The sequence below is a fragment of the Sorex fumeus genome, unplaced genomic scaffold (genome assembly GCF_029834395.1).
Source record: "Sorex fumeus unplaced genomic scaffold, SorFum_2.1 ptg000072l, whole genome shotgun sequence".
In the NCBI taxonomy this organism is placed as follows: Eukaryota; Metazoa; Chordata; class Mammalia; order Eulipotyphla; family Soricidae; genus Sorex; species Sorex fumeus.
This window is the reverse complement of record NW_026606129.1, coordinates 40,894,217-40,912,497: the sequence shown is the minus strand read 5'-3', so window position 1 is coordinate 40,912,497 and position 18,281 is coordinate 40,894,217. Positions and strand designations below refer to the sequence as shown.

Genomic DNA, 18,281 nt, shown 5'->3' with positions numbered 1-18,281 from the left:
TGCGCCTACATGGCCCAAGCTCCCAGCTTGAGCATGTCAGGACGCAGAGAGAGAGCTCACGGCACTACCTGCTCCCCCTTCCCCAAGCACCGATAAAACTTGCAAGAGGACCCAAAATAAGACAGCGGGGTTAGCTGGGGGTACAGGCAGACAGCTCCTCAGACAGTTCCCTCCTGGCTATAAAATCATCTCTGGACAAGGAGGGGCACACAGATTTGAAGGACACTCAAGAACAGAGAAGGGCAGAAGAGATGGCCCAACTGGCTGAATACACACTTTGCATGCAGGAGGTTCTGGTTTCATCCCCGACACCACATGGTCCCCTCCAGCAAGTACTGCTGGGACTAGCCCCTGAGCACCACTAGGTGTGCCCCAAAAACAATGAAAAATAATAATAATAATAATATCCAACATGGCGACCTCATCTTTCCCCAGGGGCTGCCAGAGTAGAAGAGTCAAGTCTACACCTCCCTAACAGAACGCAAAAGATACTTCTTGAGAACAGCTGACTGACAACCAGCCAGCCCTACCACTCTATAGTTGGCAGGTTCTAATCACAAGCTCTTGGCTTTCAACCGGTATTCAGGGCCATCCTTAGATACAAACAAACCCAAGAAGATCACTTACCTGATGGAAATAAGTAAGGCAGAAAACAATTTGGACAAAAATGGATTATGCAAGGAGAAGGCAACTCCCAAAGTTCTGTGTGTGTGTGTGTGTGTGTGTGTGTGTGTGTGTGTGTGTGTCCCGGGGGACGGGGGTTGGGAGATGGTTCAAAGGGCTGACACACAGCACAAAGGAGCTTGGGGTTCAAGCCCCAGCAATGCACCCCAGCAACCCATCCCAAGTCCCCCCAGCACCGCTGGGTGTGGCCCCAGCCCAAAATAGCTCAGTGATAAACAGCACGTGCCAAGCACCCGATGCAAGCGGCGCTGCGGTCTGGGATCCCTGGCACTGTAACAGAGAAGGTGATCTCTGGCACAGCATGGCCAAGGACACACAGGCACCAGGACTAAGCAAGCACGTATGCCATCCAGTACAGCCACACGACAGGGCGGAAAGCCTTGTCATCCATACCCAAGAGATGAAAGGATGACACCCGTGAGAAATGAAAGGCTGGCATGGTTAAAGGACCTTTCAGAACAAATGTCCTGTCAGGATTAAATGTCTTTTATATAAGATATTTATATAATATATATATATATGGTAGAAATGAAAACCAGGAGAGGATTAGTGGTCAAAGAAATCTCACAGGAAAGGGAAAAACAAGGGACGGGGAAAGAGTCCAGGGGGACACTTGGTTTACATGTGAGGGACCCCAGTCTCCAGTGGGAGGATGCAGGAAAGACCTCTGAGTACAGGTAGGTGAGGTCTGATAAGAAAAACAAAAACAGTGGCTGGAGCGATAGCACAGCAGGTAGGGCGTTTGCCTTGCACATGGCCAACCAGGGTTCGATTCCCAACATCCCATATGATCCCCCGAGCACCACCAGGAGCAATTCCTGAGTATATGAGCCAAGAGTAACCCCTGTGCAACACTGGGTATGACCCAAACAGGCAAAAAAAAAAAGAAGATAAAAGTTAGGAGGAAAAAAATACCCAAAGGATTTGGTGTCTACTCTAAAAAGTCCAACACCTGGATAAGAGTTTGCTACAAAAAGAGAAAAGACCAGCACAGTGAATAGAAAGAGGCCTCGATAGGATTCATACTAAAATTTCACAATAGGTGGACAGGAAAATTTCCTACCAAAAATGTCCCGCAAAAGAGAAATATCACCTGTAAAGGATTAGGAATGGGATGGTGTTAGAAGCTGGGTTATAGGAACTGGCTGGAAGAGCATTTGCCACAGTGCCAGAGGCGACTCTCTCGGCTCTGTACTCTGGGGTGGTTCATGGTGGTGATCAGGGAACTGCATGTTCGATACCAGGAGATCGAACTCGGGCCTCCTGTCTTTCACATACAAGGCCCTGGATTAGATCCACACACCCAAAAAGACAGAAAGAACGGGTTTGAACTTCCAACAGCCAATGCCTGGCAGCAAAATCACAGCGACACAAGTCTCACAATTGGGAGGGGAAAGATTTCCTATAATCTATAATGAAGCAGAAAGGCAGAAGACCAAAAAAAAAAGCGAGATCCCCAAAAAAATGTCACTCCTTTTCAAAAGGTACCCATGGGTCAACAGGTACAGAGCAGTGGCTCAGAAAGTCTTCCCTGCAAGCACATGGTCACAAGCTCAATGCTCACAGTGTGCGTGTGCGCACGCGCACACACACACACACACACACACTGTTTCTGCTTGCTGCGGTCCACTGCACTGCAGACCACATCCAGACACACACACACACACACACACACACACACACACACACACTGCTTGTGCTTGCTGTGGTCCACTGCACTGCAGACCACATCAAGCCACAATGTGGCCAGGAGTACACAAGCACCTGTGGATAAACCACTCAGGAACACATCGAGTAAAAAGTTGTGCAAGTGTCACAGTCAGGAAGTGTGATCCACATGTGCCAAGCACTACAACTAGAATGCATGTTCCCCAACCAGGAGCATGAAGCCTGGTGTGCATACCCCATGATGAAAGGAGTGCAGACCTGCAGCAATCTCCACAGCTGATTGTGTGATACCATATGCTAGAACATGACCCCAGCCAGCACCACGGCTGAAAGGTGCAAGCACCATGGTCAGGGTGTGCGGAACCCCAGGTCAACACAACATCAACAGTACCAGTGCCCAAGGGGCTGAGCAGAGGCTTTGCAGGCAGGAAGAGCAGGTTCCATCTCAGCACTCCAGGGTCCCTGAGCAAAGATCCAGGAGTAGGTCCTGAGCACCGCCGGGCATGGTGCCAGGGTGGGTGAACAATGAGATAATGAAATAAAAAACACTAACACCAAAGAGAAAGGGGTAAGAGAAATATAAATGCTAGGAATATTTTTAATAAGTGAAAAAAGAAAACATGGGCAGGAAAATAGCAGAGAAGTCAGGGACATGGGGTCATATGCTTTGCCAGTGCGGAACCCACAGTGTGATGGGGTGGTGGAGACAGAGAGAGAGAGAGAGAGAGAGAGAGGGAGAGAGAGAGAGAGAGGGAGAGAAGGAGAGAGGGGAGAGAGGAGAGAGAGAGAGAGATCACCCCTGAAGGACCATATGGGATACCAGGGACTGTACCTGGGTCTGCCGCATGCAAGGTCAGTGCCCTACCTGGTGTGCTATGGCTCCAGCCCCTAAAAAATTGTTCTGAAATAATTCAAGTGTGCTCAACTAAAGAAAAAATATGCTCCAACAAATGTACTGATGGGCTGGAGCGATAGCACAGCGGTAGGGCGTTTGCCTTGCACGCAGCCAACATGGCCAACCCAAGTTCGATTCCTCTGCCCCTCTCGGAGAGCCCGGCAAGATACCGAGAGTATCTCGCCCGCACGGCAGAGCCTGGCAAGCTCCCCGTGACGTACTCAATATGCCAAACACAGTAACAACAGGTCTCACGATGGAGATGTTACTGGGCCCGCTCGAGCAAATCGATGAACAACGGGAGGACCGTAATCCGTAAATGTACTGATGAGACAGTTACAGGGTTGGGGTGTAGATTAGTGGCTAGGCATACGCTTCACATGAATGAGGCCAGGGTTAAAACCCTAGTGACAAAAAATGTTGTTTAATTCACTGTAATCACTGTAATCCTGTTGTTCCTTGATTTACTCGAACGGGTGCCAGTAACATCTCTATTTGTCCCAGCCCTGATATTTTACCAGCCTCTCCTAAGTCATCTTTCCCAACAATTGGAGGCTCTTTCATGTATATATATATATATTTTTTTTTTCTAAATTTGTTGCCTACTGGAGCTGGAGCGATAGCACAGCGGGTAGGGCGTTCGCCTTACAAGCGGCCAACATGGCCGACCCGAGTTCGATTCCTCCGCCCCTCTCGGAGAGCCCGGCAAGCTACCGAGAGTATTCGATATGCCAGACACAGTAACAACAAAGTCTCCAATGGAGACGTTACTGGGCCCGCTCGAGCAAATCGACGATCAACGGGAGGGCCTTTACCTTTTACCTTTTACTGTCTGAACCCCATCAAACATGTTGCCGTAATTATGGAGAATGGGTAATGTTTTTTTAAAGTTTAATTAAAAAACAATTTTTAAAGGAGTGAAATTGGGATGAGGAGGGAAGTGGAGAGATAGTACTGAGGCCAAGGCATTCTAATAAACTCAATCTGATTCCCAGCAATAGTCCCCTAAGCAATGCCAGGAATGTTCCCTGAGCACAAAACTAGGAGTTGTCCCTGAGCATGGCCAGGTGTGATTTTAAAAAAGAATAATAATCAAATGGAAATTCTAAAATGGAAAATCCAGTGGCTGGAGAGACAGTTCAACGGGTAGGGTACTTGCTTTGCATATGGTCAAAGTTTAATCTCCAGCACCCTGTATGGTCCCCCAAGCTCCACCAGGAGTAATTTCTGACTGCAGAACCAGAAGTAATCCCTGAGCACTGCTGGATGTGGCCCAAAAACCAAATAAAAAAATAAAATTAAACATCTGGGGGCCAGAGAGTATATAGCAGATAAGCCAACATGGCCAGTTAGGGTTCAGTTTCAGAGCCCCATATGTTCCCCTGAGCACTGCCAGGAAAAACCCCTAAGCGCAGAACCTGGAGTAAGCCCTAAGCATAGCTGTGTGTGGTCCCCCAAATTAAAAATAAATAATGGGACCAGAGCTATGGGACAGCGGGTAGGGCATTTGCCTTGCATGTGGCCAAGCCAGGTTTGATCCCCGGCATCCCACAAGGTCCCCTGAGCAGTGCCAAAGCTGTTTCTGAGTGCGGAGCCAGGAGTAACTCCTGAGCACCACTAGGCATGGCATAAACCCCCAAAATACAGGGGTCAAAAAAAATAGCTCAAAGGCTTGAGGTAAATGCTTGGTATAGAAGTGGTCCCAAGTTCAATATTTAGCAACACATGCACTGCCAGGTTCAACCGCCATCATCAAATTGTCCCTTGAGTATCACCAGGAATGACCCTGAACACTGAATCAGAAGTAGACCATGAGTCACTTCATGTGACCCCAGAACACTGAAAAAAGAAAAAGAAGAGAGATCTTACAATACTGAGACACCAAAACAGGTCATTTATTCCCCTGCTAAAACCCCATCCATTAATACTACTTCCCAATATTAATAATTTCTCATACCTATGAAACACTAGTTGAAAAAAACTAAATGCTTAGGCTTTGAAAAGACTATTCATTTCCCAACTTCTGTGTTGTTCCTCCTTTACTTTTAATTTAGCACCCATAATGGCATATACATCTTTAATAAATTAAAATAGCTTTTATTGAAAAAATTTAGAAATGTGGAGAGGAACAAAGACCGAGAGATGAAGGGAGGAAGAGAGAGAGGGAAAGGAGGGAGGAGGAAGAGGAAGGTAAGAGTGTGTGTGTGTGTGTGTGTGTGTGAGAGAGAGAGAGAGAGAGAGAGAGAGAGAGAGAGAGAGAGAGATGTTCAACAGAAAACACAGACTTCCCCAGAGGAGAAAAGCAGAGAAGACAAGAGAGATTCAGGAGATACATGTTCAAGAGAAAACAAAGACTTGAAAAGAAAAAGCCTCAAGCGAGCATATACATTTTTGACCTTTCAACTTTATTTAGCTATCTTGCAACAAAAGTTTGCCATTTTGATGACTATAGCTTTTCAGGGAATCCTGAAATCCAGTAGCTGCACCTTGTTCTGATTTTTTTAGATTGCCTTGGTCTTGATCTGCATCTCCAAGAAATATTACCTTGAAGATTAACTAAATACTCAAATTTAATGGTTTTTTTTCTGTACCTATGGGGGGGGGGAACCTATGGTTTTTCCCCATTCACTGTTTACATGGTAAATCTGACTGATTTTCAAAATGATGTATCATCTCTGCATTTGTGGGACAAAAGCACATGCTCAGGGCTAGAGAGAGAAGACAGCAGGCAGGGTACTTGCTTCGCATGTGGCCAACCCTGGCTCCATCCCCAGCATCCCATAATGGTCTCTGAGCCCTGAGTGCAGTACCCAGGAGTAAGCCATGAGCACCACAGAGAGAGGACCCCCCCCAAAAAAAACCCACAAAACCCCCCACATAGTCAGTATATGTTTATTTATAGCTGAATCTATGTGTAAATGGTTGGGGTGGGGGTGGGGGGATGCTTTTAAGAGGCAAGGTGGTTGGGCCACACTCAGCAGGGCCTGAGATACTCTAAGCTCTGTGCTCAGGGATTACTCCCAGAAATGCTCAAGGATCATTCCCAGCAGTGCTCAAGAGATACTCCCAGCTCTGTGCTGAGAGATCAGTCCGAGCAGGGCTTGGAGGATTATATGGTGCCACAGAACAAACCAAGGTCAGCAGCATGTGATGCAAGTACCTTAATCCTGGACATCTATCAAAGATATGAGTTCTAGTTTTCCCTCTTGCCCTATATTCCTTTCTCTCTCGGTTACTGCCTTCTTTTCGACTTGTTAATTCTCTATTACTCCACATCCCCTTTATTAGGGTAAAAGTTATAATCCTTCATTTTTTTATTACTACCCTAGATATGAACACTCTGGGCTGGAGCGATAGCACAGCGGTAGGGCGTTCGCCTTACAAGCGGCCAACATGGCCGACCCGAGTTCGATTCCTCCGCCCCTCTCGGAGAGCCCGGCAAGCTACCGAGAGTATTCGATATGCCAGACACAGTAACAACAAAGTCTCCAATGGAGACGTTACTGGGCCCGCTCGAGCAAATCGACGACCAACGGGAGGGTCTTTACCTTTTACCTTACCCTAGATATTATAGCATATATCTTGACTTAACAAAATCAAACACTAACAGCCAGTTTCATTCTCTTTCTGAAAAACTGAAGAACTTGGAGAACACTTAAACTCAATTTTTACTACACTTCCACATAGCATTATTGTCAAGTGTTTTGCTTTCTATTTATTTCTAACTCAATTACGCTTTTCTAATAAGTGGCTGAATATTGATCGTTTTCTTTCTTCGCTCTTTTTTCTGCATCTCCGGCCTTTAATCCACATCATTTTCCTTAACACTTTATTTCTTGAAGGTCCATTTCATGAGGCTAACAATTCTTTCAAGTACTGAAAAAAAGCATCACTCCAGGAAATGGAGCGAGAGCTCAACAGACAGGAGCACATGCCATGCATGCAGGAGACCCAGGTTCAAACCTCAAAACGACAAAAAGTGACCCCTGTGCACTGTTGGAAGTGCACCCCCTACTATACACCCCACCCCACCCCCAAAAAATCATTCCATTATCTTCTGGCTTCCACTGTTGGGATTTTGTGTTTGTTTGTTTTTAATAGGGGAGAGGGGGCCCAAAGGTAGTCCCTACACTCAGCCTGACAACCCAGTGGCAGTTAGGGGGCATGCATGCAGGAACAGAACTCAGGGTTCACACAGGATAGCCCCGTGCTTACCTTTGGAGCTACCTCTCTAGATCCCATAGCATATGTTTATTTTGTTCTACAGTGCCAGGGACTGAACCCAGGTCTCAGGCGGCAAAGCAAACGTTCTGCTGCCAGCCACATCCCCAGTCCTCTCTGGGCTTCATTTGTTCTGGGGGCCACATCCAGCTGTGCCCGGGGCTTACCCCTGATGCTGCTCAGAGGGCCTTTTGTGGTGCTGGGGGCTGAACCAGGGCCAGCTGTGTGCAAGGCTCATGTGACTCTGGACTATCTCTCTGGCTCCTCCTTGGCTGCTTTTTAAGATACTTTGGTTTTCAGGAATTTAGTGTGATAAGAATGATAATGGGTATGGATTTCTTTTTCCTTCTAGATTTTTGGTCCAACTCTGGGGCTGGATCTGCAATACCAGGAATTGAACCAGGACCTTCATCCCGGTACTATTTCTTCAGCCTGGTATGGAATTTTCATCTATTAACTCATCTACACTTCACAGGGCTTCTTAAATCCATGGCTTATTGGCCTTCATGGGTCTTTGAAAGTTCTAAGCGATGAACTCTTCTGCTCTCACTCTGTCCTTTATTTGGGGGGGCTACTAATACAGGGTCTGAGATGTCCTCACTCCATTCTCTTTTGCCTCTCTCCTGTGTTACCATCTTTGCGTCTCCCAGGACTCTGTCCATATGTTATCTTCTATTCCCATCTTCCAGTTCACTAATTCTTTCTTCAGCTGTACTTTATCGCCTGATAAAAATCACTCATTGAGCTCTCGTTTCCTAATCAGTTTGGTAACAGGGCTTCCGGTGTCTGTTTCGAGCTATCTGCTGAACTTCCTCTGGTATCTCTGTGATCTTTCAGCATGCCTGCAATAACTCCAGGGCAGAGCTCACGCAGGTCTTCTTCCACTGGGATGCTCCCACTGGCTCCTTTCCTCTCTCTCTCCCCTTCTCAGTTGCAGCTGCAGTGATGTTCCAGGTTCACACTTGGCAGCAGTGCTCCCCGGGGGTCCCGCCCTGGGCTGGGGGCGTTTCCTTAAATCTGTCCAGTTTTTCTAGGTGCTTTTCAGAAAAAGATTGGTTCTGATTATCAGGAGAGGAAGTCTTCAAATCTTTTTTTCTTGTTTTTGTTTTTAAAAACAAAACAAAACTAGGTTTTAGCAGTTTCAGGACTATCCCACCCAAGGAGGAAACATTGACAAATACAGAGAATCTGAGCTCTCTCAAGTGTAGATAAAGCTGCCCATGGAAAGTTACAAGAGCAAGCACTCCATCCCCACCCCCAGCCACCCACGGTGGCCCTGAAAAAAAAAAAATAACTTCCGTTCCAAACTGTAACTCAAGAGGCTCCAACTTCAAACAACTTTATCACTGGAGACGGTTCTGGGCGGAACCAGGCCATTCCTGTTCCCACCCCACCCCCCAATTCATGCTTCAACTTTTAAGCCCAACCCTGGCAAACTGTGCGGGGATGTGACCTGGGGGAAATAAAGACATAAGGGAGGGTCCTCCATCAATAGCGCCAGGGTCCTGCTGACACAGAAGGGATGCTAGGAGCGTACAACAAGAAGAGACATGTGACAACCCAGCAAGCAGGCAGTTGTGACCAGCCGGACACCAGGCCCCTCTGGGAACACTGGCACCCTGCAGGTCCCAGGCCCTTGCCTCTACAAGCACCCCTGGCAGACGAGAGCATGAGACATTGCCACAAGCTGCAGGTGTGGGACACTGACTGGGATTTCGCTCACCCCGGAAACAACTTCCCGGGCCAGGTCACCTGAGTCCCAGGAGCAGGTGGTACTGCGCTAGAGGGAGCTACAGGTGGCTCCCTGTAGTGCCCAGGAACAGAACCGGGACCTCCCTAGGAGGCGGGACCACGGGAACCACCCTCCTGCAACCCACACACAGCCCCAATCAGCAGTTCAATGGGAGACCCTCCCCAGTCTGGCCTCTGGGATCTGAAGATTGGAATGTTAAATCTTGCAGAGGAAATTTAACACCCCCTCCCCAAAGTTACCCCCCACAGCTGCCTGCCAGGGCTCTGAAAATGCAACCATGCTTTCTGGACTGGGGTTGGGTAAGGGAACATTGTCAATGAGGAACAGACCCTGAGGATCAGTAGGGCCTCTCAAGTTAATCATCCCACCCCAGCATTGTCCTCAGGGACCAGAGAGAGAGTTAAGGAGCTGATCTTGGGACTGGAGCAACAGCACAGGGGGTATGGCCTTGCAATCGGCCAACCAGGGTTCGATTCGCAGCATCCCATATGGTTCCCCGAGCACCACCAGGAATAATTCCTGAGTACAGAGCCAGAAGTAAGCCCCTGTGCATTGCCGGGGGTGACCCAAAAAGGAAAATTAAAAAAAAAAAAAAAAGGTACTGATTTTGCCTGGCACCAACCGTGATGGTTCCATCCCAGCACCACAAAGTCCCCCAAGCATCAGCTGGTGGAGGTCCCGGAGCACTAAGGGCCGAGACACTCTGGGTCCCAGAACCGCAGTGCCCTCATGGGCCCGCATCCCTGGACCCTCACAGAGAACAGCCTGCCACGGTGGCAACCTCAGTCTCACGAGCGTGGCCTGGACTGCTTCCACCACCACCACCACCCCCCCCCCCCCCCGCCCCGCCAACAGACACTGTCCTCATACCTGAACACAGGGTGCTGCCCTACACACGTTGGAAGGGAAGGCACCCTGGGGCCCATGCTGAGAGAGCCAACTCCAGTCAGGCGCCTGCTCTCACCAGCTCGGGCCAGGAGGCAAGCAGGGCTCCGCCCAATCCTCCGATGGACAGACAACAGCTGGCCTGGCCCAGGCCCCCAGACACGGGGCCAGACCCCGGGCACGGCCTCCAGTCCCCGGCCAAGGCTTGGGTTTCCAACCAGCCTTCCCTTTCCTTCCCCAGGACTAATTTTAGCCGCCTGCCTTGTCAGAGCAGCACTGAAATAGTCAGCAGAGGGAACGTTTGCAAACAAGAGTGGGAGCACGCCTCCCAAAACACCTCAGCACAGCCCCGACACGCCGGAGAGAGAAGTCCCTCCCAGGCCTGCCAGTGGCCACACAATGGCCTGTCTGTGGCCCTGTGGCCCACAACCACTCCCGGGGCTCAGAGACCCACGGAGAAGAGTCTGTGAAAGGCATGTGCCTGGATGCAGCGTGGCTAGAGGAACCAGGGCGAAGCCTGGGCTCCAGCTGGATCTCCTCACCCAGCAACCTGGGTTTCCAGGCCAGACCTGCCTACACCTGAAGGAACGGGCCCTTTCCAGGGCCCAGCCCAGGAGTCTGGTGGAGAAAGACCAACCATAACAACAAGTCCCAAACCAGAAGGACAGGGTGTGTTTTGGAAGAAAGTAGTAGCGACAAACAGGGAGCAGAGGGCATGAAGATAAGGAATTCTTGGAAGGAAATAAAGCCCCTTTTGAAAGGACCCGAGAAACCCCAATGAACTAGGCAGCCTTGGCGTTGGCGAGTCCGGCCTGAAATCAAGTCCTTCAGACACCAGTAACAGAGTTCCTGCGAGCCAGAACTTCCAGGCTGCTTCCTCCCACCGAGAAACCCACAACTCACAGTGGACTCAGTGCAGCAAGCTGGGTCCCTCTGAGGTCAAAAGGAGTGAGAAGTCCCCAACTCCAAAGCCCCACACCCCCGCTATAACCCCCACAGAGCCTGGAGTAGAGCAGGGGGGCACAGCACACTGACCCGAGCAGCTGGCCACTCAGTCCTGCGAGCAGATGCCCAGAAAGTTCATTCCTTTTCCAGGGCCTCCAGGCCTGGCACCAGGAGCCCGCGGTTCTGCCCTAAGTACTCCCCAGTCCCCAGGAGAAGCCTGGCCCTGCCCATCAGTTAGTTCCCTGAGGACAGGCAGAGCCCTGGGCTCCTTCCTACCTTTAGGGAGAGGCCGGCCCGCGGCCCTGGCAGCCCTGGGCTCGGAGTTCCAGGCCCACAGCTGCTGCTGCGGCTCCTCGGGCTGCCACAAGGCTGCCCCATTCGAGGGCATGGGCATGCCGTGTCCTGCCGCGACCCAGACTTCGGAGCTGCTCAGGCCGAGGCCGCTGGGGAGGCCCAGAGCCGGGGCTGCAGCAGCTCCCAGGTGCCCCTGCAACCGGCCCTTACTGACATTCTGTGCGGGTGGCACGGGTGGCAGGGCCCACACCCCGAGTGCAGGCGGGCAGACCTCAAGGCGGCGGGTGGGCGGGGGAGGGCAGGCAGGCTGCCCGGCCACCCACAACTGCTGCCTCCTGAAACCCGAACCCCTCTGGGGAAACTCAAGGACGCCAGGATTCTCCTCTGCGGCCAGCAGAGCACAGACAAACCATGCATTTCAAACCAAACTTTCGGCTCTGGAGAAGCAGGAATGGCCTAGGCGCTGCGCAGAACCCCATCGTTGTCCCCCACCCCCCATCTCCGGGGGGCAGGGGGGGACCTGCAGCGTCAACCACAAATCCCACCCAGCACACTGTCCCTCGGGCAAGAGAATATGTGGCCACGGGGACTCGTGGCGGAGCACCACACACTGAACCTGAGTGAGGCCCCAGTCCCATCCCGGCACTGCAAGGCCCCCAGCACCACCACAAGCAAGAGCCCTGGTGGTCCCAAGCAACGCAGCACATGTCAGAGTATACCGACCCCTCAGGTCCTACTGCCACGCTGGCAAGCCAAGCAGCACCCAAAGCAGTCCATGCCAGCAGTGCTGATGGGCAGGGAGGGAACCTCTGGAAAAACCATGAACGAGCGGGAGAAAGAGAACAGATGCTTTGCAGGCGGGAGACGGGGATTGTCCCCTGACACACTGCCGGGATCCCCTGAGCACAGACAGGTGTAGCCCCAAAACCGTGAACCATGAAGGCATTATCAGACATTATCATCCTTTGGAGGTTTTGCAGCGCTGTCTGTCCCGGACACCCAGAAATGTCTGGGACACTCTCAGATGCCACAGTTAGCGGTAATAATGCTAGTCAGAGGCCAGGGATTCTGCTCAACTTCCTAGAAAGCACTAGACAGCTCTCCCCCTTACCCCCCCACCAAAGGAATGTGTATGGGCACACAGGCACGCAACTGGGAGGGGTCCAAACTGTCCATCATGTCATGGGTGAGAAACCCTACTCTAGAATAATTCCCACCCCGCCACTACCCTGAGGCCGGACTATCCAATCTAGTTCTCAGAATTACTACCACCCAGGAGCCAGGGAGACAGCTCCAAGGGCTGGAGTGCACCCCGGCAGGTGCAGGGCCCCCAGGTCTAATTTTCAGCATTGTGTGGGCTCCCGAGTCACTGCAAGGGGAGGACCTAGACACCCTCCCCACCAAAGGGGCTGTTCAGCCCAGTTCCCCCTCAGTCCCCAAATACCTGTCCTTGGTACAGGCCAGTATCTGACAATGTATCTTCAATCTAACCTGAGGTCCCTTGGTCACCCCAAGTCCATTACCCAAGTTCCCAGACACTCCAAGTTTTCCTTCTGAAAGAGACATGAACAGCCACTGGTGGGACCACACACAGTGGTGGCAGCAGGGCAGTCAGGGTCAGTGGCCAGGGAGCAAGGAGAAGGCCCTGCATAGCCGAGGCTTGTGGCCCTTGAGAGTAGAATGAGAATGTGCAATCAGGAATTCACCATAAAGAATTGACAGAGGGAAGAGAGTACAGGGGTTACGGGCCATGTGGCCTCCTATGTGGCCAAGCCTGGTTCAAGACCCCATCATACAGTCCCCTGAATAGCACTGGGGGGGCACCCATAAACACTGCTGCAGGACAGCTGGTCCTCGATTCTGTGAGGAGCCCTTCTGGGATACCCAGATTCTGGGATTCTAGACCACACACAGGACAAAGGGGTCAGAGATGTATAGCGTTAAGGCACTAGCCTTGCATGTGGCGTATCCCTATTCGACCTCTGGCACTGCCTGGTCGCCCAGCCCTGCCAAGAGCAGTCCGCAAGTGCTCTGCCAGTGTGGCCCCCATACCCAGCCCCTTCCAAATAAAACACAGCATAGAGTGTGGGGTAGGGAGGTTTGGGAGGCGGGGATAACGGTTATTGGCAAACCAGGAGCTGGGATAAAAAGCATCCACGGGGTGAAAGTCATTGGAGGCCCAGCTTCTCACTGGCTCCTGGCTGGCAAGGAAAAGGCCACCAGGGCACTGGCTGGGACAACCCCATGCAGCCTAACCCCAGCACACAGTGCCCAAAGGCCAGACACACCCCTCTAGTGGCTACTAGTGGGAGCCATTTGGGGCAGAGGGTCTCTAGAGCACAAGTCTGAGGCAGACCAGCTGGGAAAAGGTCTCTGCAGGCCTGAGTTGTGAACTCAGGCTCCTTGGGTTCACAGAAGGACAGGCAGGGGGGTTGTAGCACATCTGCTGATTAAGATCATTCTCTTGCGTGGCCTTCCGTTCACTTTGTAACTCCCATTCTGAGTGGGGGGGGGGCGCATTTATTCCAATGCAAAACAGAAAAGCAGGGAGGCAGAGAAAGGAACTTTGACTCCAACAAGACCAGTTTCACCTCTAATGCCTACAATTGCGTCTGGACGCCCCCTTCCACCAGATGCCCCGGGACCCTCGGATCAAAGCCGAGGAAGAAGCGGGTCTGCCCCGAGGTCCCGGCCCGCGCTGACTAAGGCGGCTCCAAACCCGGAGAGAACCGGCTTGCACACGGCGTAGACGGAGAAGCCAAACTCCGCTGCTGCCGCCAAGGAGGCGGGTGAACCGAGGATCGGGACGAGAGGGTGATTCCCCGCTCCCCACCCCCGCGGCGGCTCGGGGATCCCGGCCCCGCCCCTGCACGCCCCACCCCGCCCTCCGCGGGTTTCCCAGAGTCGGCGCTGCGGCCACCGCGGGCAGCGGGGGGACCCGCGCGCTGCATGTGTAATGGGGGCTGGGAACAAAGACGAGCCTGACCCGGCGCGCACGGCAGCCCGCAGCTCCGCGGAGCTCGGCCGCGCGAGTCCTCACCGAATCCCGGGGCACACACCCGAGCAGGCGACACCCCCCTCCCCAACACACACACACACACACGCGAGCAGGCGACACCCCCCTCCCCAACACACACACACACACACACACACACGCGCGCACGCACGCCCTCCCCGGCACTGCCCCCTCTTTGGATGGAAATCGGATTCTTGGGCTGGGGGCAAAGGAGCTTTCGCGGCCGAACCCACGATCCTCGGCCACATGCACGCGCGTCCAGCGCTGCTCTCAAGGGTCACCCCAGACACACACACACACCCCGGCCACATGTCTCCCGGGGGGGATGAGGGTGGGAGCCACAAGAACGTAGACCCGCTGGGGTTTTCTTCTCGCTCCACCTCTGCTTTCAGGTGCACCAAACAAAGCGGTCCCGAGCGGGCCGGGTGGCCGCAGCGCGCATCCACCCGAAGCGGCCCCGCCGCAGGTGGGAACCCGCGCGCGCGGGCCGCCTCGCCTTGGGACGGGGGGACACCGCTCAGATCGGGTGGGCTCCGGGCCCTAGGAAACAGTCCTCTCCCTCCGATCCGCTAGACCTGGACGCCTTGAGGGTCTCGCAGCCCCGAGCCGGGCTCTGTCCGCCGCGCTCGGCCACCTTCCCCACGCCCCGCTTGTCCCCGCGCGCGCTCTCCCCGCGGCTCCCACGCACCCCTTGGGGGACACGCCAACCGCGGGGTCGCCCCTGCGCCCCGCGTCCCCGCCGCGAGTCCCCCACCCACCCACCCACCTCCCGGGCCGGGCGCGGCATCGCGGCGAGCCGGGGGCAGGTGGCGCGGAGGCCGCGCGCGGGCCCGCCCTTTGTTGGTAAACAGCGCGCGGCGGCCGAGGCCGGCCCCGCGCGCCCTCCCCGCACCCCCAAGCCGCGCCCCGTCCTTACCCGCGCACAGCGATCCCCAGAGGAGGGCGAGGGCCGCCCAGGGCGCCGTCATGTTCCGCGGCGCCGCCCCGCGGACACCCGGAGCCCGCGGGCAGGGCCGCGTGGCGCCCCCCGGCACGCGCAGGGGCCCGGGCGGCGGCGGCGGCGGCGGCGGCGGCGGCGGCGGCTGCGCTCTGCTTCCCGCTCCGGCCGGGGGAGAGGGGGGCGTCGCGTGGCGGGGAGGGGGCGGGGGGTCCCTCGGCGCTCCCCGCGCGCGCGGCCGGCCGGAGCCTTCCCGCGGAGCGTGCGGCGGCGCCGGGCTCAGGGCCGCTGCGGGCGCTGCGGGCTGCGGCCCGGGCTCCGGGGCGACGCGGGGGCCGGGGGGCGGCGGCGGGGCGCGGGCCGGGGCGCGCCCGGCTCAGGCATCGCGCGGCGGGGCAGGGCCCGGGCCCCGGGCGTCGCGGCCGAGTCCGGAGGGGCCATGAACGGGGGAGGGGCGGGGGGGAGGGGAGCTGAACCGAGTCCAAAATGGCTCCGGAGCGGCGGCCGCGGAGCCGAGCCAGCGGGGAAACCCGGATGTTGGATACAAAGAGGCGGGCGAGCGGGGCGGGGAGGGGAGGGGGCGGGGCGGGCCCGCCGGCCGCGTGGTCCGCGCCCCCCGGAGGGGCGGGGCCCCGGGAACAACAACACGGAGGCCCCGCCCCCCGGGGAGTGGGCACGCGCGGGGCTGCGGGAGGGCCGCCCGGGCTCGCGGGCAGGGGCGCGGCGATCGGACCCCGAGGGACACCCCGCCGCGGGGGTCGCCACACCCCGGACTCTTGCGCTCGCACGCGGGAACCCACCACACGCGCGTGCCTGTTGTCCTGCGCCTCCTGGACAGCGGCGTGCTCTGGCCAGAAGTTCCCTCTGCGCGCACCCCCCTGTGAAGTGAGTGTCCCGTGCCACAGGCGTGTCTACTGGGGAAAAACAAAACAATCTGTAATGAAGCACTGATTTCTCTCAAATGATAAGCGGTCCCCAATTCCAAAGGCATTGAGGATCTTGGCGTTGAGCCCTCCTGGACAGGGGAGGATCGGGAACTCCCCCACCCCTTCACAGCGCAGCAACAGGTGGAAAAGAGTTTCTAGCTGTTTCCCCGCCCTTAACCCAAATGGTCCTCAGCATCCCCAGCACCGCACCCCCTCCTCCTTCTGCACCCTGGAAACGATTCTTAGCTGCCCCCCAGTTCTTGCAAGATCCTCCTTAGGACCCCATTGTGCTCCATCTCAGATACCTCTCTTCCGATGGCACTACCAGAGCAGGTGCATGCTGGGAGGACCCCACTAATAAGACAGAGCCTATCACAATCCAGGGATAAGTGCAGGACCACTTATCCTTGCCTTGCGTGTGGCCTACCTGATTTGATCCTTGGCACCACAAAGGATTCCCTGGGCACCACCAAGAGTGATCCCTGAGCACAGAGCCAGGAGTGAGTTCTGAGCACAGAGTCAGGAGTGAGCCCTGAGCACAGCCAGGTATAGTCCCAAATAACCCCCACACCCACACCCCAAAAAAATAGAACTCAGTGTATCACTCCCTTGCTTAAAATCCTCCTCCATGGTTTCCTGGTTAACATAGCTTGACTTAGTGAGTGCCGCTTCATTTCCTGCTCCACCGTCATGGGCCAGATACACTTGATTTGTGTTCTGCGGGAACATTAAGGCTGCTTCTGCCTTCCCTTCCCAGCACTGCTCTAATTTGCACTTCTGGAATACTGCTCCCCTGATCCTTACCCCTGTCTTTGAGCTCATGGGATTAGCGTCTGCCTCTGCCATAATTTTGTTCATGACTCCACTGAGCAAATAACATGTTGGTTAGGAAAGGTAATGAAATCTGAGAAGCAAATTTGGTTTGGGCTTTCAGTTCCTTTGAACTACAAGAGTATTAAATACCGCATTTTCTCTCCGACAGAACTGAAAGGGTAAAACAAGAGAGTCCACTACCGAACATACGGAAGGATGCTCTGCCATTTAGGTCTCATGTGAGTTAGGTCCACTGTTCCCCAGGAGTCTCCCCGCCTTCATGATCAAGAGCCTGGACCAAGGAATTGGGAAGTAACAATGACAGCCTCCAGTATCAAGCTAGTGAAAATAGACAGAAAACTATACAACACTATTTGGTAGCTATAATTTTTGTTTGGAGGCCATAGCCACAGTGCTCAGATCTTGCTCTTGGGGCAGTGCTCAGAGGACTATGTGGGGATCGACCATGAGACTCCTGCATGCCTGTGTACAATGCTATCATCACTCCAGTCCCCCATCTTGTCTTCCACAGATAACTCCGCCTCCTCCAACAGCTCCTTCACATTCTTTCCAGCCTCTTACCATCTACACACTACTTTTTCTGCTTTACACAGTTCTTAGTTCCTTTGTCAAAAATTTTGTTGATTTGAGCACTGATTCCTGTATCAATTATTTATTACCCATGAAATCAGTTATTTTAAATATTTTAGGTTGAAGCGGTGGGACACACCCAGCAGGGGCTATTCTTGGCTCTACGCTGGAGAGTGAGTGACCCCCTGGAAGTGTTCAGGGGATCATATAGGGTGCCAGGGATTCAAACTGGGGTGAACAGGATACAAGGCGAATGTCTTGACCTTTGTGCTACCTCCCTATTTTAAATCTCAATGCCTTAAAACAAGGTATTTGTGGGATCTCAGAGAGAGCACAGGAGTCACAGCACTTGCATTATACATAGGGATGCCAGCTTGGATCTTAGTTTGTCTTCAGCACAGAGTCAAAAGTAACTCCTGAGCATTCCCAGGTGTGACCCTATCCCCCCATAAAATCAAGCAAAAAAAAGAAGGTGTTTGTTTAAGCACATGAGTCTGCAGAGAGATATTTCTCTCTTTCTCTCTCTCTCTCTCTCTCTCTCTCTCTCTCTCTCTCTCTCTCTCTCTGTGCGTGTGTGTGTGTTTGTCTGTCTGTCTGTGTGGTGGGGAAGCAGTTTGGGCCATACCCCATGTGCTCAGAGGACCATATATGGT

General features: G+C 53.8%; 1 protein-coding gene across 2 annotated transcripts in view; it reads right to left on the bottom strand.

Moving 5' to 3' along the window:
• ACVR2B (activin A receptor type 2B) overlaps window positions 1-15,373 on the bottom strand; it is a 30,695-nt gene extending 15,322 nt beyond the window's left edge. For both annotated transcript variants that reach the window (XM_056129225.1, XM_056129226.1), the window contains exon 1: window positions 15,278-15,373. In XM_056129225.1, the coding sequence (XP_055985200.1) occupies window positions 15,278-15,329 (52 nt within the window). In that variant the 5' untranslated portion in view covers window positions 15,330-15,373. The remainder of the gene's footprint in view (window positions 1-15,277) is intronic.
• Window positions 15,374-18,281: the final 2,908 nt, after the last annotated feature.